The sequence below is a fragment of the Strix uralensis genome, chromosome 4 (genome assembly GCF_047716275.1).
Source record: "Strix uralensis isolate ZFMK-TIS-50842 chromosome 4, bStrUra1, whole genome shotgun sequence".
NCBI classification, from domain to species: Eukaryota; Metazoa; Chordata; class Aves; order Strigiformes; family Strigidae; genus Strix; species Strix uralensis.
This window is the reverse complement of record NC_133975.1, coordinates 120,744,543-120,768,504: the sequence shown is the minus strand read 5'-3', so window position 1 is coordinate 120,768,504 and position 23,962 is coordinate 120,744,543. Positions and strand designations below refer to the sequence as shown.

At 39.7% G+C, this 23,962-nt stretch overlaps 1 protein-coding gene across 1 annotated transcript in view; it reads right to left on the bottom strand.

The window, feature by feature from the left end:
* Positions 1-473: 473 nt before the first annotated feature.
* DYNC1H1 (dynein cytoplasmic 1 heavy chain 1) overlaps positions 474-23,962 on the bottom strand; it is a 46,428-nt gene continuing 22,939 nt past the window's right edge. Inside the window, exons 36-78 of the mRNA XM_074868795.1 lie at positions 23,655-23,885; positions 23,384-23,524; positions 22,902-23,135; positions 22,098-22,304; positions 21,881-22,002; positions 21,345-21,510; positions 20,954-21,117; positions 20,560-20,689; positions 19,630-19,763; positions 19,264-19,378; positions 18,976-19,137; positions 18,684-18,898; positions 18,393-18,597; positions 18,077-18,250; positions 17,863-17,982; positions 17,616-17,736; positions 16,791-16,986; positions 16,029-16,146; positions 14,840-15,055; positions 14,088-14,300; positions 13,770-13,897; positions 13,203-13,356; positions 12,272-12,418; positions 12,042-12,192; positions 11,578-11,831; positions 11,276-11,410; positions 11,084-11,178; positions 10,816-10,990; positions 9,307-9,382; positions 7,492-7,652; positions 7,114-7,225; positions 6,971-7,031; positions 6,488-6,611; positions 6,041-6,154; positions 5,594-5,764; positions 5,166-5,383; positions 4,847-4,950; positions 4,239-4,450; positions 3,225-3,378; positions 2,293-2,435; positions 1,760-1,928; positions 1,262-1,389; positions 474-848 (exon numbers count right to left, since the gene is read on the bottom strand). Of these exons, the coding sequence (XP_074724896.1) occupies positions 720-848; positions 1,262-1,389; positions 1,760-1,928; positions 2,293-2,435; positions 3,225-3,378; positions 4,239-4,450; positions 4,847-4,950; positions 5,166-5,383; positions 5,594-5,764; positions 6,041-6,154; positions 6,488-6,611; positions 6,971-7,031; positions 7,114-7,225; positions 7,492-7,652; positions 9,307-9,382; positions 10,816-10,990; positions 11,084-11,178; positions 11,276-11,410; positions 11,578-11,831; positions 12,042-12,192; positions 12,272-12,418; positions 13,203-13,356; positions 13,770-13,897; positions 14,088-14,300; positions 14,840-15,055; positions 16,029-16,146; positions 16,791-16,986; positions 17,616-17,736; positions 17,863-17,982; positions 18,077-18,250; positions 18,393-18,597; positions 18,684-18,898; positions 18,976-19,137; positions 19,264-19,378; positions 19,630-19,763; positions 20,560-20,689; positions 20,954-21,117; positions 21,345-21,510; positions 21,881-22,002; positions 22,098-22,304; positions 22,902-23,135; positions 23,384-23,524; positions 23,655-23,885 (6,699 nt within the window). The 3' untranslated portion in view covers positions 474-719. The remainder of the gene's footprint in view (positions 849-1,261; positions 1,390-1,759; positions 1,929-2,292; positions 2,436-3,224; positions 3,379-4,238; positions 4,451-4,846; positions 4,951-5,165; positions 5,384-5,593; positions 5,765-6,040; positions 6,155-6,487; positions 6,612-6,970; positions 7,032-7,113; positions 7,226-7,491; positions 7,653-9,306; positions 9,383-10,815; positions 10,991-11,083; positions 11,179-11,275; positions 11,411-11,577; positions 11,832-12,041; positions 12,193-12,271; positions 12,419-13,202; positions 13,357-13,769; positions 13,898-14,087; positions 14,301-14,839; positions 15,056-16,028; positions 16,147-16,790; positions 16,987-17,615; positions 17,737-17,862; positions 17,983-18,076; positions 18,251-18,392; positions 18,598-18,683; positions 18,899-18,975; positions 19,138-19,263; positions 19,379-19,629; positions 19,764-20,559; positions 20,690-20,953; positions 21,118-21,344; positions 21,511-21,880; positions 22,003-22,097; positions 22,305-22,901; positions 23,136-23,383; positions 23,525-23,654; positions 23,886-23,962) is intronic.

Genomic DNA, 23,962 nt, shown 5'->3' with positions numbered 1-23,962 from the left:
CGAGTGTCTGATATAATGCTGTAACTCCCTGTTTCAGCATTTAATGCTGTCCTCCTGGGCTTAACAAGACATGAAACTGGAGGCTTATTTCACCATAAAAGCAGCTTAAGAAAGAGGAAGGCCTGTGGTCAATAGGAGAAGAAAGTCTTGTTTAGAATAATCCACCTTCTGAATGCATCTCAGCAGCTGTGTAAACACAGGTTACTTCAAGCAAGAGCCAGTGCACTGCAAATAATTCATGCAATGGCATCAGATGTCATAGCAGATAAAGTCAGGCTTTGTGTCTTACTGCACTGAAGCCTTATATTCCAAGGTCCCTGTTACTGGAGGTTAGCTGAGCCAGCTGCTGAAGGAGCTGTGTGAAGGGCAATACATTTGTTATTCTCTGAAAAGATCATAGGTACAATTTTTTCAGACAAAAAAAAAAAAAAATCACCATAAGAATTGTATTTCCAGAAATAGGGAGTCAACAGTCTTGCTATAGATTTTATTTCATGTTACACGATCCATCAAATACCACATCTACCACAACCGTCTAAAAATCTCATTCACTTTTCCTTCAAAGAAATCTAGCCTATCAGCTTTCCAATGCATAATCTCTTTCTTTTTAGTCAACTTAACACAAATCCATCTGACAATCTAACCAGATTACAAAAGTACAGGTGAATACTACATAGAAGACTGACAACTACTACAACATTATAGTCAAAGCAATCTTTTCACTCGGTGCAGAGAACTGCAACACCACGTTCGTAGAAGCTACGGGGGTCTTCCTTGGTAGCTATTTCGAAGTCAACCGTGAAAATCAGATCCGCACGAGTGAAGTTCAGATAGACTGGTAAAGTAACCTGGGGAAAACATGAATATAGAAGAGTTATGTAAGGCAGCTGAAGAGTATAAGAAGTTTCTGTAATACTACATGGTATTTATGAGATTGGAATTTACTCAAACTATGAGAAAAAAAACAGGCCGAATAAATTCACCTAAAACACAGCCTTCTTCATAGGTATAAGGAGTTTTGGCCTGAACAGCATGAGTATTTTTGGATGCCTGTCCGTCTTATCTAACTACAAAAGAAAAACCTGGTCAACACTAGGTCTGTTTGCTGCTAGCCCAGAATTTAGGTACCAACGAACACTATTAGAAAAGAACAATTTAATTTGTGGTGCCCAAAAAAGTATCCATAAAGCTTCAGGAGAAAAGCTACTAGATATATGTAATTATGAGAGCTCTTTTTAAAATTATTTTTATCAATACTTACAACATTTGCTTTTTTATCAGCATTTGTCTGCTTGATCCAGCGAAGCTGTGTTATAGGCAGTACAGTTGAAATAGCATTTGAAAGTGACAGCTTGTTGTTACTGCATGTAGCTCCCTGAAGCTTCAGGCCTGTAGATTGAAACACACTTTAGAGTTCTAAGAGCTTTCATACATCCAGACAAAGAGTGTCTCCCTATGTATCATTTAAGGGCTGTTTTAAGTCCACTAAATGAGAGGTAAGCATTTCATACTGCAAAATAAAGAGGTTGCAGCAGATATGCTATCCAATACAATTTAAATATATACTGACCAGAGTCTTGAGATTTACAAGCACTCTAAGTACTTCCCTACTAACTGCTATCAAACTAATCTTTAAATAACTTCATAAAGTATTAACTTTTGCAATGATACGATCTTTTTCATTTGATATAGCCCATTTAATACCAGAAGTTTCTGAAAATATTTTAGAGCAAGAACCCCTTCTTTCTGACAAGTTTACCCGTGACTCCAAAACTGCACGCATCCAGGACTGCATTCTGTGTAGTTGTAACATTGACCTCAAGACAAAGTTCTTCAAGGGACCAACTGTTTGCTTGGGCAACGTATTGTCTTGTAGCAGTAATATATGCCTCTGGTACAAACAGGCCACCAAGGCACACGTGGATGTTCTAGGTGGGGGGCAGAAATAATTAAAAAAATAAATCAGTTGCAGTATTAATTATTATCATAAAAATTACTTCGGCAATCTTTTTACATTGTAATTTTCCTGCTGCTAGTGGAGCACTGCGTAACTGCTAAACTACTTTCTGCTTTAAGGCTAAAATACTAAGTTTCCCTGTAATCTGTATGAAGTTAGCCTGCTAAGCCTCACCATTTTGACATCAGGAGATACTCAACAATATTTACAAGCACATTTCAGTGAACATTGACTGAAGCAGCCTGAGGAACTAGTTAGAAGCCTTGATGTGAAGGCTCCATGAAGTAGCTACACAGCTCCACCAATAACCTCTAGAAGAAGTCAGCACAAGATACCTTTAGTTCCTTTGCTCCACCAGAAGCAGCTGCCTGGGAAATATTCTGCAACTGTTTAATGCGCTCACTGAAGTCGGACACCCACTGAATGACAGTCATACCAGCTGGTACTGTGTAATGAGACCAGCTACGAGGCAAAATACCTATGAAAAATATCATTAGAATTAAGTTTTGTTTGCATACAAGTTGAAGTTACAGACTATTTTGACAATTTTTCTCCCACTAGCCATTTAAGATTTGGACCAGGATATCAGCCTCTATCTTAAAAAGGCTCTTCAGTAAGTGAAAGCACTTTCAAAGATTACAAAGCAAATGGCCTCCAGGTCTAGTATTTATTTAAAATGCCGTCCAGTTACAAAAACCCATCAACAGCAACCTCAGTTATATAGAGCTATATAATGCAGCAACTGATCTTTAAAGTTTTTGCGAAGACTTGAGTTCTTTAGAAAAAAATTGAAGAGGTCAAGTCTCTGCACTTCAGGAAATGCTTTTGTTCAAAGCAGACAGCAGATCTTCATGTATTACTAAAAGCAGAATGTCTGTGAAAATTCCACATTCATGTACAATCTTGAAACAGAGGTTTAGAGAACTTGAGTATTTTCTAGGAAATTTTATAGGAGAAATATTACTCAGTAGTATAAATAACTTTGTTCTGTCACAATTCAGAGACTGAAGGAATTTAGTAATATTTCAGCTTAGAGATTAAACTGCTGATATGAACTGTACAAAAGAGCCTAATATTACCTATCTCAACTTGAAACCCCAAACCAGTTGGAATTTTATGCTCAACGGTATTCCTTGTGTCAAATGGTAATTGTGTCAATTCCAATCTTCCTGCAATTTTTTTTAAGCTGCTGAGCCATAACAGCCTCTGACTTAAGAGTGCAAGAGGCAAAGAGAGCAATGGGAGATGCTAATTTGAATTACCATACCTTTCACCAATTCATTTATAAGTGTACGCAAATAGTTGGTTTGTTTCTTTTTTCCTTCGCACACTTGAACCACATCTGCAAGGTCCTGACGAACATCCTGAAGCAGCTTAGCTCCCATTTTCACCTCTCTCTCAAAGAATCGGAACAAAGGATCCTGATTGTCAAAACATTGAAAGTAAGTTGCAGATCAAAGTTCTTGCTGGAAAACTGCTACAAAAAGCAACCCCAAAATCCTGGATGGACTGACCTGTGACACTGTGACTACAAGCACTAAACATGAAGATGCAGTTTATGGTGCACGAAGTGACTGCAGAGACTGTTTTACAACCAACAATCTCCCCTCCCTTGGAGAAGCAAGAAAGTAGAAGTCTTAGGCTGAACAATTAATGCAGGCTACCTGCTGCAGTTCTTTCCAGTCAACTCTGGATTTCTTTTAATCAGCAACAAAATGTTCTCAGCTACTATCCCCGAGTAAGTCTTTAGAAGCAGTTAGGCAGTCATGGGCATGTTCAACTGGGGGAGTTTATTCCCAAGTTAGAGCTTAGGGTACTACTGTCCAGACCTCAAAAGCTTCCTCCAGCCCTTGCGATTCCTGTTCCCAGTTGGCAGAAGCTGCTGTCCCAGCTCCCCTCACTGACCATCACTAAATTTTAGCAGTAATTAATGTGCACTGCCTGTAAAAGCAAGATAACAAGTAGCAGTCAGTGAGCTACAACAGGGAGCACTTGTTTCTTGCTACCTGAGCACAGAGAAGTCAGAAGTGGTACCCCTGACAGACAGTTTGTCATTGCGTTTCTTCAAATAATCCCCCGAAGATATAAACCAACTTTCAAGAGCATTTCAAGAAACCCAGTGGGGCATTACATAGCTACAGCAGTCAGAATCAGCATCAATACAGGTTCCACTGATTCCCCCAACAGTTTCATTGGTACTTACTCACCACAATGCACTTGTTCCAGTACACCAGAACTTGTGCACTTCCTATGCTCACATTAGATAAACCTTAGTTCTCACCTTAATGTTTTCCACAGTCCGCTTCAGATGGTTTAGAGTTTGTGGGATAAGGTGAAGCCAGTTAGAGGCTGTGGTATGCAGTGTTCTCATCCAGGCTGGGCGACCATCTGATGTACAATCAGTTCTTGTCTTCTTCTCAGTTTCTGCGTAAGCTAGATCATCCTCATCCTCTAGCATCTGCATTTTCAGCATTTTACTGATCATATCTATGCCTAAAACAGAAGATATGCTGTTAGTCAGAGAAGCAGTAGCATCAAGATGAAAACATCCTACACTACATGCAAGAATTAGGACTTTTTCCTCAGTCTAGACCTAAGAGTCAGAACTACCTAGCTGTAGGTGGCTCTGGAGCTGACAATAAAGCTTTCCAGAGTCAAGATGGGAGCCTGACATCTGGAAGGCTGAATGTATCTATTTTTTTTAATTCACAAGCTTCTGGTCAGTTTTTGGACTACTCGAGTGTCTTACCTTGCAGTAGTTAGACCAACTATGTTGAAGGAGGGGAAAGCTATCAACTCTTCAGCAGGATTTATATATCTCTTCTGCTTTTTTAGTTAAAATGGTGGACTGGTAGTCTATGCAAGACATTGTTAAAGTTCTGTTTTTACCTTGTGTGGTGAGAAGAACCTTCTCTGCATTATTTGGCAGGCCCAGCCATGATGGTGTTTGTGTATCTGGCAGCATCTCAACCCACTGGACAAATTCTTCACGCCTGCAAGTCAGAATTTTAATATTCATTAGAAGGCTTTCTCCATTAGAACGGCAAGGTAATTCTTTGCCTGAGAAAAATGTTTACATAGCTAAACTCCAGCATAGAGATACAGGATAGGTGTGGGGTTTTTTGGTTGTTTTTTTTGCTTTGTTTTGTTTTTCAATTTAAAAAAAGAGAATTTGTACATAGAGATCAGGATAAGGAAAAAACGATACCTGATTCCATCTGGCATCTGAATATCTTTGTGTCCATCAACTTTGCAAGCCAGTTTGAATTCACTATCAAAACTTAAAGTAGTGAACAGACGTTCCAAGAAAGTGTTTAACAAACGCTGATCAAATTCATTGTCGATACGACCTCCATATATAGACTGTGCCATCAGTGTCTTTAATGCAGACCAGGGGATTTTATCAGGTGAAATGTTTTGACGACCCTATAAGTAAAATGCAATGTAATTAGCAGGAAACAATCCTTTTCATATCTCCTTTGATTGGGGAATCAAATTCAATAACTAAGTTAAACCGGCATCAGGTTTTTTGTGCTTACTCTTTTAATTTACTAAATGTTTCCAGAACAGATGGTTTTCCTGCAGATCTTAAGTAATCTAAGTGTCACCTATACCTAAGTACACAATACTACTTGCCTTCGCTGTATCATCCAACCATGTATCTACTGTGTCACAGGCAGATCTCAGATCAGATTCTCCAAATTCATACTTCTTGGACCAACCCAATGGAGCATAGCGCAAGCGCTCTTGGATAATGGCATGGAACCAGGCAAGGAGGAAATACAAACGAGCACGCTCATTTGGAGACTAGGAAGGAGAGAGAAAAAAGGGTAAATAAAATTGGTACTACTCAAGTGACCTAACGAAAATCAAAGCCTGCTAAAAGGCCAGAAAATATCAGATTTATTGCTAGATTGCTACCAAAACTGAATAAATTCTACCAACAGAAGAAGCAACTACTTTACTTCTGTGAGAAAAAAATATTCTATGTACATCTTAGAAGCTGAGTTTTTATCATCTAAGGTAAGATTTTAATGAACACATTCTTCCATTTTCTTTCATCTACACAAACTGGAGCCTTACCTTGCACATTCTAGAAACTGGAATGCTACTGAAAGTCCTCAGCATGTTTGCCTTTACGCCAGGAGGAGGTTCAAACACAAAGATTCGGCCGGCACGTAATAAATTCACTGGCACCTAGAAAAGATCAATAAACTGAAGTCCAGATCCTTTAGCCTTCACTAAACCTCTAACCACAGTTTGCATTAGCTTCAAAACTTCATTGCAAGCACACACAGTAAAGCCCTGCCTTTCTTTTGGAGGGTAGGGGAAGCAGCAAAAGGAGTGGTATGAAGTTTCCAGCTACAATTAAGTTATCAGAAACCAAAGCTAGTAACTACCCTGACAGGCATGTATTCTCCTTTTTGTTTACTACAGAAAGGTAGTCATGAGAAAACCTTCCCTGGTTAGCACTCTTGGCTCTGCAAGCCAGTTACTCTAGCAGAGAATCAAATTTCAAATCAATGTTACCTTTGGATTAATCTCCATGGTAAGGAAGAGTCTGAAGCAAGCATGGGGTTGTAGGGAATGTAGCTTTTTTTCTAGTTGCATGAGCCAGCCAGGAGCCAGGTGAACGTTCTTCAGCATTACCCATCTGTGAAATTTTGAAACAGAACAAGTGCTTTTTAGTGTGCAGCTTATATGGTAACAATGCTACAAGATCTTCCTCCCTCTTTTAAACCTATCTTCTACATTGAATCAATTACTGTGTACTGTAAATGGGATAACTTTCCTGTTTTGGAGCTACAACCTACTTCTCTTGAAAATATTTAAATCAAATAGAAGTTACGAACAGCTGTGCTTAAGTTATTACAAATTTCAGTTCAGAAGATAGTCCCTTTTTTTTTTTTTTACTCACTGCTTTATCTATTTAGCCAACAGATTACTTCCCCTTTCCCCCCTGTTTACCTTTCTACTAAGCAGTATTCTAGCTAAAAAGGAGATAAAACTTACCTTCCAGATTTCACTGCTGTGTTTATTGCTTTATCTGCTTGGTTAAACCCTTCAGCAGAACCTAAAAAACAGAAAGGTTGCTAAAGCTCTTACTGTTAACCATCTCATTTATGCCTAGATGATGAAATAAGGTATGTTCTTACCAATAGCAATAGAAGTAATCTGTGTATTCTGCTCAGCTGCAAGGTCTTCAACATGACCACTGGCATCGTAACCAGGCACTGAACACATCAGCACAGGGGTATTAGGTTTCACCTGTTGCCCGAGTTTAAAAGGACATGAATCAGTCACTATGTGATATGACAATGCAGTAAACTCAGCCTTTATTCTCTCTGGTCAGCTAAAGACATTATGCTACTCTTAGTTTTACATTAACAAATAAGAAAACAATCCACTCCTCATACAATGGGGAGAAGGTAAGTGGAAGAATGTTCCAGTGGATAGCTTTACTCACTATGGAACTAATGTAAGGAACTAAGCACTACCTCAGGATTTTAGCCTTTCAAAACCAAGCGGGTTACCTCTGTATCTACGATGTGTGTCAAATCTAAAGGCTGCTCCATAATGGACATGAAAGACTCTCCAAGATTTGTTGAAACAAAGGTATGTGCCATTGCCAACAGACGATCTGGACGGAAGGCCTGGATCAGAAGCAAGCGATGAATGGCCTGTCCAATAGGAGCTGGAAAGAGGAGACAGGATTAGATGGACAGGTTAAGAAAACCATCCTCAACACCTTCCTCTCTTCAGAACAAGATGGGAAAAACTGAATGGAGAATTGAAGACTAGATATTTAGGAAGTTAATCATCAAGATCTGTTGCAACATTTTAATGGAATACTTACATTCTGTCTTCACTTTGACAGTCAAAAGAAACTCACCATCTTCAGTTGGTTTGTCTTCTGTGACAATTTAATCACCTGCTCAATTGCTCATCTGCTAGCCCTTTAAAGGCCTACCTTGACAACATGCTTTTGGATTCTACTGAAATGCTACTGGTTTACAAAATCTGTGGTTTAGAAGTACTGCCATGAAGTGATTTTAACTTCCAGGGACAATAGATCTCTTCACATCTTCTCACTCGATTCAATAATCTGCTGTTCTGCTAGACTTTGAAGTATTATATGCTTGTCTAGCATGCATAGGATAGATTCTAGAGTTGTTTCAGTCAATGGTCAAGCAGCTTTATAGCAGCTAGTAAATAAGAAAGTGCACCCTGCATGATCACAGACAGAGAACACTTCCTGATGTTACCTTTCAGACAGGGGAAGAACTGAAGGGCAAGAGTTACCCTTAAATTCTAACTCTTAACAAATTAGCATTAACAACTAATGCAGCAAGAATTAAGATTTCATGTTTAGGTACCACTGCAGCAAGAGACATTCTGGTAGACCAGCCCTGTTGTCAGAAAATTTGTGTCTTGGAGCTTTTTCGAATACTGAGCTGCCTTCAGATTTGCAATTACAGTTAATCAAAACTATTTGTATTGGATTTGCATGGCAAGGTTTTGGTGGCGGTGGGGGCTACAGGGGTGCCTTCTGTGAGAAGCTGCTAGAAGCTTCCCCCATGTCTGATAAAGCTCCACACGGACCTGCCACTGGCCAAGGCCGAGCCCATCAGCCACGGTGGTGGCACGTCTGGGATAACATATTTAACAAGGGGGAAAAAACATCTCTGCAATTGCAGCTGGAGAGAGCAGTGAGAGAAACAGCTCTGCAGACACCGAGGTCAGTGAAGAAGGAGGGGGAGGAGGTGCTCCAGGTGCCAAAGCAGAGATTCCCCTGCAGCCTGTGGTACAGCCCACGGTGAGGCAGCTGTGCCCTGCAGCCCGTGGAGGTTCATGGTGGAGCAGATCTCCACCTGCAGCCCGTGGAGGACCCCACGGCAGATCAGGTGGATGTGCCCGAAGGAGGCTGTGACCCTGTGGGAAGCCCACGCTGGAGCAGGCTCCTGGCAGGACCTGTGGCACTGTGGAGAGAGGAGCCCACGCTGGAGCAGGTTTGCTGGCAGGACTTGTGACCCTGCAGGGGACCCACGCTGGGGCAGTTCACAGAGAACTGTCTCCCGTGGCAGGGACCCCTCGCTGGAGCAGGGAAAGAGTGTGAGGAGTCCAAGTGTAATTATTGCTTACAAAAGGTGGGTGTTTTTTTTAAAAAAAGAAAACAAACAAAACCAAAACAACCAGGCTTGAGGTTCTTCCACAATCCCAGCTTTATGATTTTCCCAGGCATTAAGGTCCAAATTAAGGTTCTACTTCAGAATTGCTTTAAAATCATAGTAATTCTACTTAAATTAGTACAGTAGGATTGGTGTGGACAACAGTGCAACTTAACTTACTTGCAGGTTTTTCTTCCGTCCAAAGGTATGGTACAGTCTGCTCTGGTGAACTGCTATCCAGCCAGATACAGAATTGCTATATTGAAAGAAAATGCAAAAAAACTTGAAACGAAGCTTCATAGCATCAAAAATCTGCTGCAAGGTGCAGGTCCTGTTCATGGTACACCAGAGAGGTTCAATCTCAGCCTTAAAATCTAGAATTTAATGTACTGCAGAAGTGTTCAGCTACATACCAACTTTCAGGAGGAAACAGATTGCTAGGGTAGGGTTGAACTTAGTACAGCTTAAGTTCTACTAGCCTTGGATTTGCAAACAGATCTTTAAAAATACTAATAAGTAGCTAAATGTTTAAACAATGAAATGCACAAGTTCAAAAGATTTTTCCCATTTAACATTCAGATCTTATCAGCTATCTTTAGAATAAAAATTTAGATTGAATACCAGATGAAGCATTTGAGCTTTCATCTACAAGTAAGTCTTGAGAAATAAGACAGGACTAGCACTGTTGAACAGAAGCACTATTATATTAATGAAATGAAGTCAAACATTAAACTTAGCCTAAAATATTGTCCAACACTCAACGTAAGTTTGGTCTTTTTCAAGGCATCTAGATTTGTGTGGTCTGAGTATTTCATATGTAAAGGGTTTGCATGTTTCCCTGTGCAAGACTGCAATTTGACCAGCACATCTAATAAGTTCCTGACTCATTTTTCTTCAATGAATTTCTCCAAGTTCTGTCACTGCTTTTTTAAAACAAAAATCCACATGTAAAACTCAAATTATGTTTTATTATGCTTTCTTTAGACGTGTCCAATCACTTCACTGATATCCCCTAATTCTGCACTGCCTCCAGAATCCTGATTCTACAGATCTCTACCAAGTCCCAGCCCAAGCTATACATTATTTTACCCCAGATTGAAGAGTTTGAGGAAAATTATACATAGCAAAGAGAATGCAACTTTTAACATAAAAACTAGGCAGGACAACAAAACGGGTACTATTTAAGATATGGACATATTTTGGAACATACAGCTTCACAGCCAGGACACAGATGTATTCTTAGAACACTAAGGCCATGAGAAAGAGCGAAGTGTTCAGTAGCTGAGCTGAACACTTAATAAATCCAAATTTATTCCAAATAGTAATGTCCAGGAGCCCAGCATATTGATGTTATGTATGGCTAGGGTTGCTCCCCTCCACAGCATAATTATCACACAATAGTGTGACACACACAGTACCACCCTTCCTGCTACCACAGGAACGAAACCTGACTGCAAAGTTAGATGAATGGTGAAGCTGCTTCCAAGGCTGAGTGATGAACAATGCTGGTATTTACAACTCAAGTTTCATAGCTGGATTACAAATGAAGAACATTCATTTCCACAGCTACAACTTGTTAATCTGTAAGGCTTCTCTTCTCATACCAGAAGAGCTTACTTGTAGGCATCAAGCTCTTAAAGCAGACACCTAAAAAGTTCAGTGCAGAAACAAACCCCAGCCAACACCTACCTCATCAGCTTGAACTTTTGAAACAAGGTCCTTAAATGCAGGAAGGCAGCTCAACCTCATCATTGCTTCTGTTTGCTCTACAGTCAAACCATTGATTTTTGGGAGAGATGCAGTGTTTAGTACAATCTCTTTTCCTCTCAAGAAGTGCTGGAATTCTGCGTCATATGTAGGCTCCCTAATGTCAAGGGAAAATAAAGAGTTTAGCTAGGTGCCTTCAAGACATCCCTCCCTTTTGCAACTAAAGTGAAGTGAGAAAACAAATGTTTACCCAATAGTGCCTTTCAGTTTAATCCGGGCCAACAACATAGCAAATGTTATATGATCTTGATGCAGCATGCCACGTGCCACTCTATTGAAAGCCACCTACCAACAAAACAGTGAAGTTAGCAGTGTAAGAGGCCTCAAACTCTAACCCTTCAAAATGATTAAATAATTACATTTACTAATTAAAAAACGGAACCTGAAAGAGATCCTTTGTGATGATTGAGAGACGCTGAGTATGGTCTGTAATTCCCTTCAGATTTGGGTTCTCATACAAGACATTGTGATAGATGTCCAAGAAAAACTGGAGAGAGTATTGGTACAGGAAATGTATCTGAAAGACAAAAGAGTTTGGTTTTTCTCTTGAGTCCCGCTGTTTCATAGTCAATGGCTTATGCCTACCAAATTGCAATACGGCAGCCAGGGCTAGAATTAGGCAGTGCCTATTTAGCTTTGAACAGTAAACAACATGAAGCTTCTGGCAGGAAGAACTCATCCTACCTGTTTCAGTGACTCCATAGTAAAGTAAATACTGCTGCACGCTGTAGAAAGAGGCAAGTACTGCTGAGAAACAGTCTCCACTTCTTGCATGACAATATCAGTCTCTTCTACTTTTCTGGTGACCTCTGCTGCTTCCTTCTTCAGGTTCTCAAGAGTAGTAATGATGGTATCGTCATCTAGGATACGTCCCTTCACTTCATTAAGCGCTTGTAGCAGGGATTTTTCTAACTGACGCAAGCGCAGCTGGAATTCACCTTAATTAGAGGAAAAATTAGATTACATGTTGTATAGATGACTGAGTTTTTAAGAATTATATGAATTGTGTATACACTTTGCCATTGGACATCCCGAAAAAGCAAGAGTAACAGCTATAAAGCTATTTCACTGTGTATTACTAGAGCTAGAGTAAACCCACTATATTCTTTTAGAACAGGAGGAAGTTACTGTAATTTTGGTAAGCATACCCTGAAGCTTGAGGAGGTCAGAGCGTTTCTCATCAACATCTGGTCTTTCAGCTTTCAGGACTTCATTCAAACACTGGCTCTGTAAGCTGCTGCGAGTTACTGTAAAGTTCACAAATGTAACACGAGAGCAGAGGTCTGGTGGGAACTCAACCTATCACAGGAAACAGGAAAAACTCTCAGCTTTCTGACATACCATTTCTACAAAGAGGACAGCCTTTTGTTTTACTTACTGTTGGATCTCTGGTGGAGAGGAAGATAACAAAGGATGGTGACAAATCAATATCTTGGTCTCCCAGAGTAATCAGAACTCGGCCTCCAGTTCTCCGGACTTCACGATTCAGAACAGGATTCAGGACTGGATCATAGCTCTCCACATCCTAGAACCAGAGATGTGTTAAGATATTCTGTTGCTTGCAAGTATCTCAAGCTAAAAATCCTGATCTAGTTGGGGCTTAAAAGTCTGGTAAGCAATCAATTTGCAGGTGATTTGGAATACGGATCACATTCAGAAGGTATTTCCACTTTAGACTTGAGTTACACAAGCACTGAGTTTAGGCTATTACCATACAAAATCTCAGAAGTGGAGTATTATTAATGGTTGCAATTGTGTTAGTTCTAATGCATAGCCCTGTTTTAAGCAGCACAAGCAACAGTTACTGATCTCATCTGTGAGCTAATCCTTTGTTTTCCCATTTCCATACTAAGAAATGAAAAATATATCCATCTCAAGTGAAAGTCAACTATTCCTGCAGTTGCCTATTTGTATTACTGAAACTTCTTCCTGCTACTCAGAGTAGATTTAATTCTAGATAACTAGACATATTAGGTGCTATTATCTATGACTAGAGATAGCATATGGAAACAAAGGAACAGACAGGCTGCAAGTCATTTTATGGAGTGGAAATAAAGATAATTTCAAAATAAAAGCATTTGATCTTGAAATGGTGGAAAAAGGAAATACCCTGTTTTGACTCTGTATCTCACTAATAATATTTTTCTCAGGATTATTAACCCACATATCACTCAGTACCACCTTACTTGTTAAATTATGTTTTGAGAATAGTTATTTGCATCTTACTAATAGAATAATCGTAAACTTTTCTAGTACACGGGGCAGAATTCAAGAATTTTACATAGTTTCTACACGATCATGCAACTAACCTGGACTAGAAGTGGGTTACCAAATCTCAAGGCACTTTCCAAGTTCTTCCTGAAAGCGTCATCCAAGAAACTAGTACGAGTTATCTTACGGTCTTTATATTCATTCATGATAAACTCAGTAGCTTGCCCAGAGGGATCGATGATCAATGGATACCTAAGTTAGTAACAGGACACTTTCAATATTTGGGTTTTGACTGCAGCCAGCCTCTAAGCGGTTCTATGAATTTAGGTTGCATTATCAGTGACAATTCTAAAAGCTTGTATATTGAAGGAATAAGTTAGCCAGATTCAATGACCTTTCAAAACTGAACTAAAACAAGTCTCTGGGCAATAAAATAGCTTCAGTTCAAGCCAACTGATTTTAACAACTTAACATAACAAAAAAGGCAAAACAAAGATGAATGAAGAGTTTTTATGTTCACAGACTGCTGAGCTCTTATAAATATTAGAAGCTCTCACAACACCAAAACAGTGCTTTAAAAGAGTTACTGTGACTCTTTGATAGGTGCAAAACCCTAACTGCTGTGAGAATTTTGTTTTAGAACTCTACATTTTAGAATGAAATACCTATTAAACCGCTTGAGCATGATGGCATTCTCAGTGCACAGGTCGTCTGCAGGTAGAGAACTTGCTTGCCAGCGAAGCCGCTCATCTGCATTGGAAAGGTACTCTGTCCTTGCAATGTCTGTACGGAACTGCAAAAAGTACATACGGTTAGTATTTCACTAGGGATTCTCCAATTAGCTGGGGAAGACATTTTGAGTAAATGCAGCTCTACAAGGTATTATTTTCCAATAGCTCCATTCTCTTCTTAGCAATCTTAAAGCTTTTTTAACTGTTGCAGTAAATTGATTTATGGTTAACTTATCATGACTGTATCTTTACCTGGATATTTGCTTGCTGCAAATGGTGAGACCATGTAGTGAAAAGATTCTGACGCATCTGCTGATCGAAGTAGCCAGCATAGGCAATAAAAGCTCCTGAAAGTAAGCAGTCTCCTGCAATAGTGGACATCTGGTTCTTGAAAGTTTCACTTGTCTTCTCCCATCTTTCACGTTCAGCAGAAAGACTCTTCAGAAGAGCTGTGCTACGGTTTACCTAGAAATAAGTGGTGAACTAGACTCTTTAGATGATGAATTGTTACAGTATTACAAGTCTGTCAGGACACTTAAATATTGACTCAAGGCCCAAGTTAAATTTAAAAGCTTGAAACAAAATTAAATTTGTGTTTCTTCAATGTTATGTTGTTTTAAACTGTTATCTTGATGAACTTAAAAATACTAAATATTAGCATAGTAGTGTGACATGCTAATGAGTAAATCAAGTACACAGATAAGCTCTTCCCCTGCTGCACTCCTCCCAAGAAGTCCAATTAAGACATTACAGTCACACTACATCCATGCCTACTTATTTTAAGCCTTATGTGAACTGTCTTGTTATTCAACTAGAAACATGAGTTGATATTTCTAATTCCAGCCAGGTTTCAGTAGCTTAAGAAGCTTCGTGCCATTCAGAGATGAAACAGACAGCTCAAATGCACTGCACAGGGGAAGCAACCAAGTCCACTCACAAGTTTGAAGAATGGTTCAATTTCCAACTGTCAAACATTAAAGAATACTGATACACAAAAGTCTTACTTTTGCTTCTACCGCAGCCAAGTCTGCCTTAATAGCTTGGGCCTCCGAAATCAGTACTGCATATTCTTCTTTGTAACGGGCAATACTGGCCTCCAGATCACGAATCATCTGCTCCACTTCATTTGCTTTCTGTTGGTTGTCTTTGGCATCATCCTCCAGCTTCTGCAGCTCATTGCGTAGAGGTTCCACTCTTTTCAACATATCAGCATAGTTCAGCTGTAAACAGTAAATAGGCCCTTTATACTTTCTAAAATGCACGTCTTAACAAGAACCACAGCATTCAGGTATATACTATCAACTGCTTCTTTTCAAGCTTAGGTACTTGTGTTCTGCTAAGAATTAATAGCTATTTAACAGAAATTTAGGATTATTAATCCCGAAGACTCTAGTTTAAAACCAAGCACAGACACGTAAATAATTGCTTTTTTGAAAGATCGTTTTACTGCTCTGTAGATTTAAAGAAAGTCATCTGAAGGGTTGAGACCACATTGATTAGCGTACAGCAGCATTTTGCACAAATACTCAACTGGGTGCCCATGCCAGCACTGTGCTAGTCTGCCTTTCCTGGTAAAGAACTGAGTATAGCTAAGCCACAGAACAATTAGGATAGGGCCTACTGGCAAGAGTCAAGCTAAATAGTGCCTCTCCACATCATGCCATTCATAGCAGGCACAGTTTTAACAAGCAAAGCATTCTGCTGTATTGAACACCAACAGGCAAGTAAACCATTCTTGGATATCTCGGTCCAGGGTTATCTTCCCAAAAGCCTATTCCTTTAGGAAACTAGCTGAGTATTTAGATGTCTGCCTAAAAGACCTTGACAGAGCTGCCTGTGAGCGTGCCCCACTCTGAGGCAAGACAAAACTTATGCAGTTTCTATTAAGAGGATCGCATTGCATTTTCCAGTTGAGAACTGTATTGTCCTGTAGAATGACTCTACATACAGAGAGGATCCGCTATAGTTTACTGTAAACCTAAAGTTTCTCAGTGCAACAGCTGGCCATTAGTTCTCTGGCACAATACTAGAGCCTGTAAGCATTCATGTGAACCTTCTACCAATTTCTCTGAAGTAAAATAGCTCGCAATATTTAGTTGAATAGAAGCAAATTCAGAACCTTTAGACACTGCTATATGCCTTCAGGCTCGCTCTTTTCACCTTGTGTTTGCTTCCCCGCAGTACTGACTTTACCTGTGCAATTGCCCATTTCACCATAGGTCCACAGGCCAGTGATGCTCTGTTTACAATTTCATAGTTGTAACTTGGATTTGATAGGTAGTTTTTCTTCATCTTCTCCCGGATGGCATCACTGCAAGGGAAAAGTTTTTAAAGGTAGCATGAGCACACTGTATGCCAGCACACAGATGTTCAGTATCGCTTTGTGAGGCCTGCCTTCCACCGTTGACATGAACATTTCCCAGCAGTTTTCCTGAGTGGTAGCTGGGCTGTTTTAATTAGTTCAAGATGTTGTTTCAGAAATTACAGCTTATGGGTGATAAAAGGCATTTAACAATATTTTGAGATGAGTCACTCCCAAATTGCTTAACTCTGCTCAGAAAAATCTGGAGTTGGAAGGGAATTCAGGTGTCTCTAGTTTGATCTTCCACCCAGATTCAGACCCAGCTAGGAGGTCAGCCTGGATAAAGCCCTCAGTAACCTGGTCTGCTATTGGCGCAAAACTACTTTCAACTACTAACATGGCTTTGGACAGCAACACGCTGCTCTGAAACCATGCCATGAAATTATTTAACAGCAGCTACTTTTTCCCAGTTTGCACGAGACACCTTTGCTTCAGTAGTTTGCTTCCTGTACCACCTACACATTCACTATGTGCAGGAGTAAATTAGTCTCAGAAGTCAAGTGCTACCAAAGCAATTACACAAAGTCCAGTTAAAGCCTTCCATATCTTTGTGAACAGTTTATTCACATAAATAACTCACACTTGCACTTTACCTGATTTCCTCAGCAGAGAAGTTAACAATGGTTGGAATGAAGTTCTCTCTCATGATGATGGAACGTATTTGTTTCCAGTCAGTTGTACTTTCACCTAGCAGTAGGCAGATGGACTCCAGTGCTAGCTTAACTGCTGCAGGTGGATTAGCCATAGAACGGACCTCCACCAGGTGCTGTTTCTTTATGGACTTCACAGCTAACCAGTGCCAGAAAGACGATGGATGTTGATTGTGAAGAAAACAAACAGTTAGCAAAGTCTATTAAAGTACCTTGGATTTTTAAAAATGTTTCAAGATTCTCGAAAGGAATTTGAGGTTATCAGAGAAGCAGATACTAGTGGATCAAACTACTGTACGTTCAAACTACTGTACTGCAAGATAAACGACTGTGAATGTCAGCTTGCCAACTGGCCATGGGCAACTTGTTCTGCTGCCTAAAAATGATTCACTTAAAGCAGTGATTCCTCTATCCAGTTTAACAAATGGACAGCTTGATTGTATGCTGTCTGTGCAGCAGTAACGCATCAGTGGTCTTCCTGTTTATGAGCTTTCTTTATGAATACATAGACTGAATAAATAACTGGAGCTGTTCTGCCAGAAACAAAGCCACAAGCCGTAAAAGGTCCATCAAGTATCAGATCAGTACTACAAACAGCACAAAAACCACAGCTCAAAGACTAGGAATTTCTTCAACACTGTTCAGCTCCATGCTAAGAGCCTACACCTTTGTTAGACAGGACCAACTCAGACTACACCAAAACACATTCCCATAGGCTTCAGTTTTAGATCCAAACCCACAGTGTGGTCTCTTCAGGTGCTAACATACCATTCTGAGCTTCAATGACAGCAGGCTCCACCTTGTCAAGATCTTCTTTCACACTCATCTGCTTGTCTGCAATGACCTCCTGCTGCTTGTGCAGCTGTTCCTGAATCTCCTGGCTCATGACCTAGAAGGAAATTTCACAGACAAAATACTGCTTTTCAGAAGTTGAATTTCTTCCAGTACTTGCTCTGCAGGCTGTTTTATAAACAGAAATATTTACTATGTACAGAGATTTAACAAAGATTTTTACCTTCTTCTTCTCAGCTTCCTGCTGATCTTTCACCATCTTTTTCAACTTGTCATTGGCTGCTGCATTCTTCACTTCCAGTTCCTGACTCTTTATTCTTAGGTCACGCCGCAATTCTTCCACCTGAGATAGATTGTAGGAGAGAGAATTCATATTAAGCATGGAGATCTATTTAATCACTCCAATCTTACAGAGGGCAAGTTTTAAAGATATGTACCTGATCAACTGTTTCCTTGATTTTTCTAAGACCAACATTCAAATGCATTTGCTGTTCCTCCAATTCACTTCGTTTCTCATTGAACAAGTTGGCATAATGGTTGATGAAGTCTAAATAGTGGCGTGGTGTGATTGCCATGGTTCTGCCTCCTCGTTTTGCCAGACGAGCATTAGCCTTCAGGGAAGAAAAAGTTGTAGATTGTGCATCTATTGTTTTTACATCTATTTGGATGCCAAAGATCAACTTTTTAGGAAACTGGTGCATAATGCTGTGGTCTAGAGATCAATATAAGTTATTCAGTCAAATAATAACATACCTGATGAAGAGTCTGATGAACAAACACACAACTATTAACAATAGCTTCCCTGTGCGATGGTGGCTGTGGTAGCTTATCATACACAACTGGCATGTAATCGGGCACAATATAATTTGGTTTCTCAAGATCCATTTTGCTTGTGAACTCTTTGCCAACTTGGTACAGTGCCTCAGTTGACCAGTCTCCAAACCAGTTCAAGACACATCTGAAACACAAAACATTTGTGAAGACTTCCCAAAAAGTACTGTTTTAACAGCACTGGTAATACACGTTGGAATATACAGCAATTACCTGTTGAAGAGCGCAGGAGAAGTAGCTGCTCTGTCCTTCAAGCCCTCAGAAGATGGATTCATAGTGAACACAACATGGAGATTGCGAATAACTTGGCTGGTGAACCATTTGTAGAGTTCCTCATGTGAATCTAACATTAAACCTTCTTTCTGTGCTCCTTCTTTACACTGAGTCATGAGGGTGGCATATTCATCTCCTTCAAAGAGACCAGGAACCTAATTCAAAAGATAAGTTTTGTTGTAGCTAATAGTTGTAAAAAGGTGCTTAAAGTATTTACTTAGAATCTTCTTACCTCTCCATTGGCTAGGAGAGTGTTCATTCTCTCCAGGAATCCAGAATCCAATACATTTGACTCATCCATTATGAAAGCTATTTTTTCATTTTTACAGCCAGAACGTCTCAATACTGTCCTAAGGTCTTCATCAAAATCTTCACCTGTATATTTTCTGTGAACCTAGTAAGATTTAACATCGGTTATTAACATTTTGATTTAGCTTTTAATGGGATTTTTTTTTTAGGCGTTGATACTTATGAAGTGTGAGTTCTGAATAACAGGTTTAAGTTAAACTAGCATGCCAACCTTGATTTGGTAGACACTCAAACCATTCATCCAGGCAACAAATCTTGAGAGGGTTGTTTTCCCTGCTCCACTGACTCCAATAAGCAGCAAGTGGCCCTGTGGCTGACGGAAGATTCTGAAAAAGGACATAACCAAGTATGTTTGATAAGTGTTATCAACTTACTGAAGCTTTTCCTTGAACACCTAAACTTCTAATTAGTACCAAAACTGACATACCTTTCCAGATAGGATCCCGCTATCTAGAGGCCAGCAGTATATTGTCCATGGACAACAACAGGATCATGCTCCACTCTTACTTTGTACTCCAGCTACTCTGTTTTAGAAAGTCTCTAAATATTATTTACATGAGCTGAAGTCTCAACTTACCGGTCAATTCTCAACACGTGATCCAAGACTTCATTGAACAGAACAAGTGGTACATCAAGTTCTTCTTCATAAAAGACTTTAAGCCTAGCTTTCACATAGTCTCTTAATTCTTCCTGATCCACTGGAATATAATCCTAAAAGAACCAGTCAATATAATATGGAATTGAAGATTAAGGGAATTTTACTTGGGGATCAGTTATGAGTAGATGAAAGCAGCACTATCAGAATACTTAAAGTAGCAATCCTCTACAAAAGCTTAAGAATGTTGTACTCATTTAACTTGCACAGGAACACATCCACAGCCTAGAGTGCCACAAATAGAGGCATGGGGTTTAAACACTGTATCTACTGAAACTACCATAGGTTGAGTTTATGCTGCCAGTCACCAAAGAGACTGGGAATTAGCATGACAAACTTACTCCCCTCCCTCATTCCCCCAATTTAATTTAAACAGCCTTTCCTAGCCATTTGCTATTGGTCAGAGAGATGGGTAGCAGGCTAGAGGGACTTTTGCCTTGAGCCCGCAGAAATTCTACAGACTGCCCAGCTGGATCACTTCAGATTGCAAGAAACAGTCCGCCACAAAGTTTCTAATATCAATATTGTTCAAGGGTCACTGCCTTATCCAAGAGATTCCATACGCAATAACTGTCAGCAACTTTCTTGGAGTGTTACACTGTTCTTGAGAAATATTATTTAATACTGCCTTTAGGTACTGTGGTAAATCTTAAAATAGCATCCCTGGTATTACAGCTATTAACTTAGTGGTAGAGTTCACTTCAGATAATCACAGCAAGAACTTCCTGGAGATCAGTTTAACAAAATGATGGGCACCAATTATCATCCTAATATAGTCATAAGAGCTGCATCACTCAGTTGCTCCTAAACTAATTCTTTTTTTTTTTTTTTTTTTTTCCAGTTTTTACTTACCTTCGACAGCCAGTTGCTGTATAAGATAGGTCTGCTCATAGCTTTTTCTTTGTCAATATTGGGGAAGTGTTTCAGAGCAACCATATCAATGTTCTCATCAGTCCAGCGCCTCTCCTCATCTTCCACAAGTCTGGATAAAGAAACAAGCCACTGACTACAAATCCTCTGTAATAGGAAAATATCATCAAATAACACGGCAGTGCTACAACTAAAGTATGTTTCTGCTTTGTACAGATACTACTCTCAAGAGCGTCAATTTAGAGTAAAGGGAAATACTTTCACCTATTTAACATGAAGCACACTTCAGTTTGGTCTTCTAATGAAAGTTGGCAAGGAGTCAGGGAAATTAATTTTGAACCTTTTTTTTTTCCTCCCCATCTCATATTTATTTTACCTGTCTTGGAAGAGACGTAAGGCTTCATGGGCCCAAATCCTTATAAGGCCTTCAACTGGTAAGGTTTCTAGTGGTCTTAAGGCTTCAAATATACCTCTCACCCATCGAGTCATTTCACGAGGTGAATAGATGTAGTGTGGCTGCGTGTCTTGAGTGAATCTCTCCTAAAAATTTAAACTTAATCAGTTACTTCATCCCAAAGTTGCACCATATTTTTTACAGGCCTTGGCACTGCAAGATATAACTTTGCTAGTGTAATTCAGTGGCTTTCACCAGAACTCAAGTAATTTTGTACGCATATTATCCATATGAAAGGCAAACAATGTGCATTAAATGATTCAGCATAAAAGGAAGACTTTATTAGAGTTTAGGATTGTATTTAACAAATTACCTGAGACATTGTGTAGAATTCTACCATAGCAGCTGTGAGAGGTTCTGCATATGTGCGAAGTGATGGGATCAGCCTTAGCATTGCACGATTGAATGTTCCATATATCTGAGTAAGGGAAGCTGGTCCAGGATAGTCCACATAGACCACAGGAACATGTCGTAAAAATCTGAAAGATTAGCATATTACACAGTCCAGAAAGTCAAATTACAGTCTCTACTATTTTCATTATCTTTTGTCAAAATTAAGTAACTGCTTGATTCAAAATTATCAACAGTAACTGCAGTTGGTTTGATTGCTCCTTAGTGATGCAGACCAAAAAGCGTTCTGAAGTATCCATAGCATTTCAGATGGGTTATTCAAGAAGCGTAACAGCAAGTCCACCGGCTGGCTGTCAGGGTAAGAACCAACTCGCAGTTAGTTCACAAGGAACGCAATTTCAGCACAGCTGGTGTTAAACAAGTGTATTAAGAACAGATTACACAGTTACAATTTTGATCCCTATTCTCTTGCTATATAGAGTTTACTACATACATTACCTATGTGAGAGAGGTTTTCTTCCAGGATCAGTAGGTGGATTACACGCACCAACAAACTGAATTCTCTCCAGTTTCACCCATGTCTGGTCTGATGTACGATAGAATCCTCCATGTTCCACCATCTGGGAAGAAAAAAAAAGTAAAATAAAATCAGGGGAACATTGTATCTCCCTTAAAATAACTGTTCTGATATAGTTGATTACAGAGAAAAACAAACCTGTCTAATGAAGGATATGACTCTCTGTGTGCCATACTTATCCATGTCTGGCAAGTTGATTTCATCACAGAACAGCACCAACCACTTTCCTAACTGCACAGGAGCCAGCACCACTCCATTAGGTGTACGCCTGTACTCACAGTAGTGATCAAAGGTTTTCAAAAGCAGTTCTGGAGTGGTAGCACTAGAAAAGTTGAGTCCAACCACCTTAAAAAGACAATCGTGAAAAGAAATAGTTAAAACATACTAAGGCTTGAAAGAGAGCATATCAAGAGCCCTGAAAACAGGTATGTCTGGCTTTCCACAGTAGCCAAGTACATACACCATCTATATTTCAGGTTACTGCCTGTATTCTGACTGTATACTGTCTGCTTCCCACTGCAGGGTCTCCATTCACCATGCAGCAACGGCCCCTGCCCAACCTTGTACTTAGAACATCACAGCTTCATGTAACTGTTACTCTACCTAAATACACTGAAAGATGAGAGCTATTCTTAAACGTTACCACAGGTTTTTAAATACTAAATGGAGGAATGCTCCTATATTATTGAAGTGGCAAAGGAAGGAAGTAGCTTCCAGGTTAAGGATCTTGAGACATAAATTTAGATTCTGCTCAACATAATTTTTATTTTTTGCTATGTATAGACATGACTGAGGTGGAGGTATCACTGAATTCCATCTAGCAAATAATTTCCACACTAAATCAAGACTGATTTAATCTTTAAGGAGATTAGAGACTTGTTACTACTCTGTAATTCACACACGCACATGCATGTGCACGCACACAGACACTCTCTCGTGTACCTCCATGTCAGGCAGAGCTCTGAGAGCACTGAAGAGGGTCATGGTCTTTCCAGAACCTGGTGGACCACACAGTACTAGAGGTTTGTGTTCTGCCAGCCAAGTATACAGCAATGCTTCATGGCGAACTGTATCTAGAGTTGGTACTACAACATCAGGAGCTGCAACTTTGTGTGTTTCAACTTCAATTTGAGGAACCTTGGATTGCCATGGCACCCATTCACCTGTAATGGACACCTAGGAGCACAAAAACATGATCAGACAATTTAGAAGAGGAATATAGCTCAACCTTAGTTAAAATATTTTTTTGAAATGACAGAATAGTTTGTGGCCTCAAATTTGATGTGTTTAAACATGTGGTTTGTTTGCCAAACTGCGAAACTAAGTTTTAAGGTAGCCTAGTATTTTCCAGTTTCATCTCCAAAATCTAAAGCAAGCTTCTAAGAACACAATAGAGCAACACTTCTAATAAAAGAAAGGTTTACCTCATAGTCAATTATAGGTATGTTGGGTGCAGTTGGCAGTGGCACAGTGGTGATTCTCCTAATGTATTCTCCCAGCTCTGCTCTCATTTTCAAACGACTGTCTCCAGAAAGAGACCAGAGTATTGCATAGACCAGATACCTCTGTAAGAAGCAGCAAAAGCAGCTATTGGTTTTAGAGTAATGGAACAAAACTTAATAAATGATAGATCAAATCTAGCTGCTATGCTGACACACCAAGCACAGCAGTCACTTCGCAGCATACTGTATTTACCTGGATGTAACGCTCCAGTTGATCTATCTGCATTGGGAAGTCTGGATGATTGGCATTGTACTGGGCTACGTTGCGGCAAGCTTGATGCAACATGGAGAACAGAGAACCAAGACAGCGCAAGCGGGTGAGATCCATAATATGCTCCAACTTGAAAGCATGCTCAAGTGCTTTAGTTACCAGGCCGTTAGATGTGAAATATGGCTGCATTATTGTTGCAGCATCTCTCTGAATCTGTTGGGGGAGACAAACACTGCTCAAAGCACTTGCTTATGATCCGATTACCAGGCAACAGGAAATAATTTTGTTTA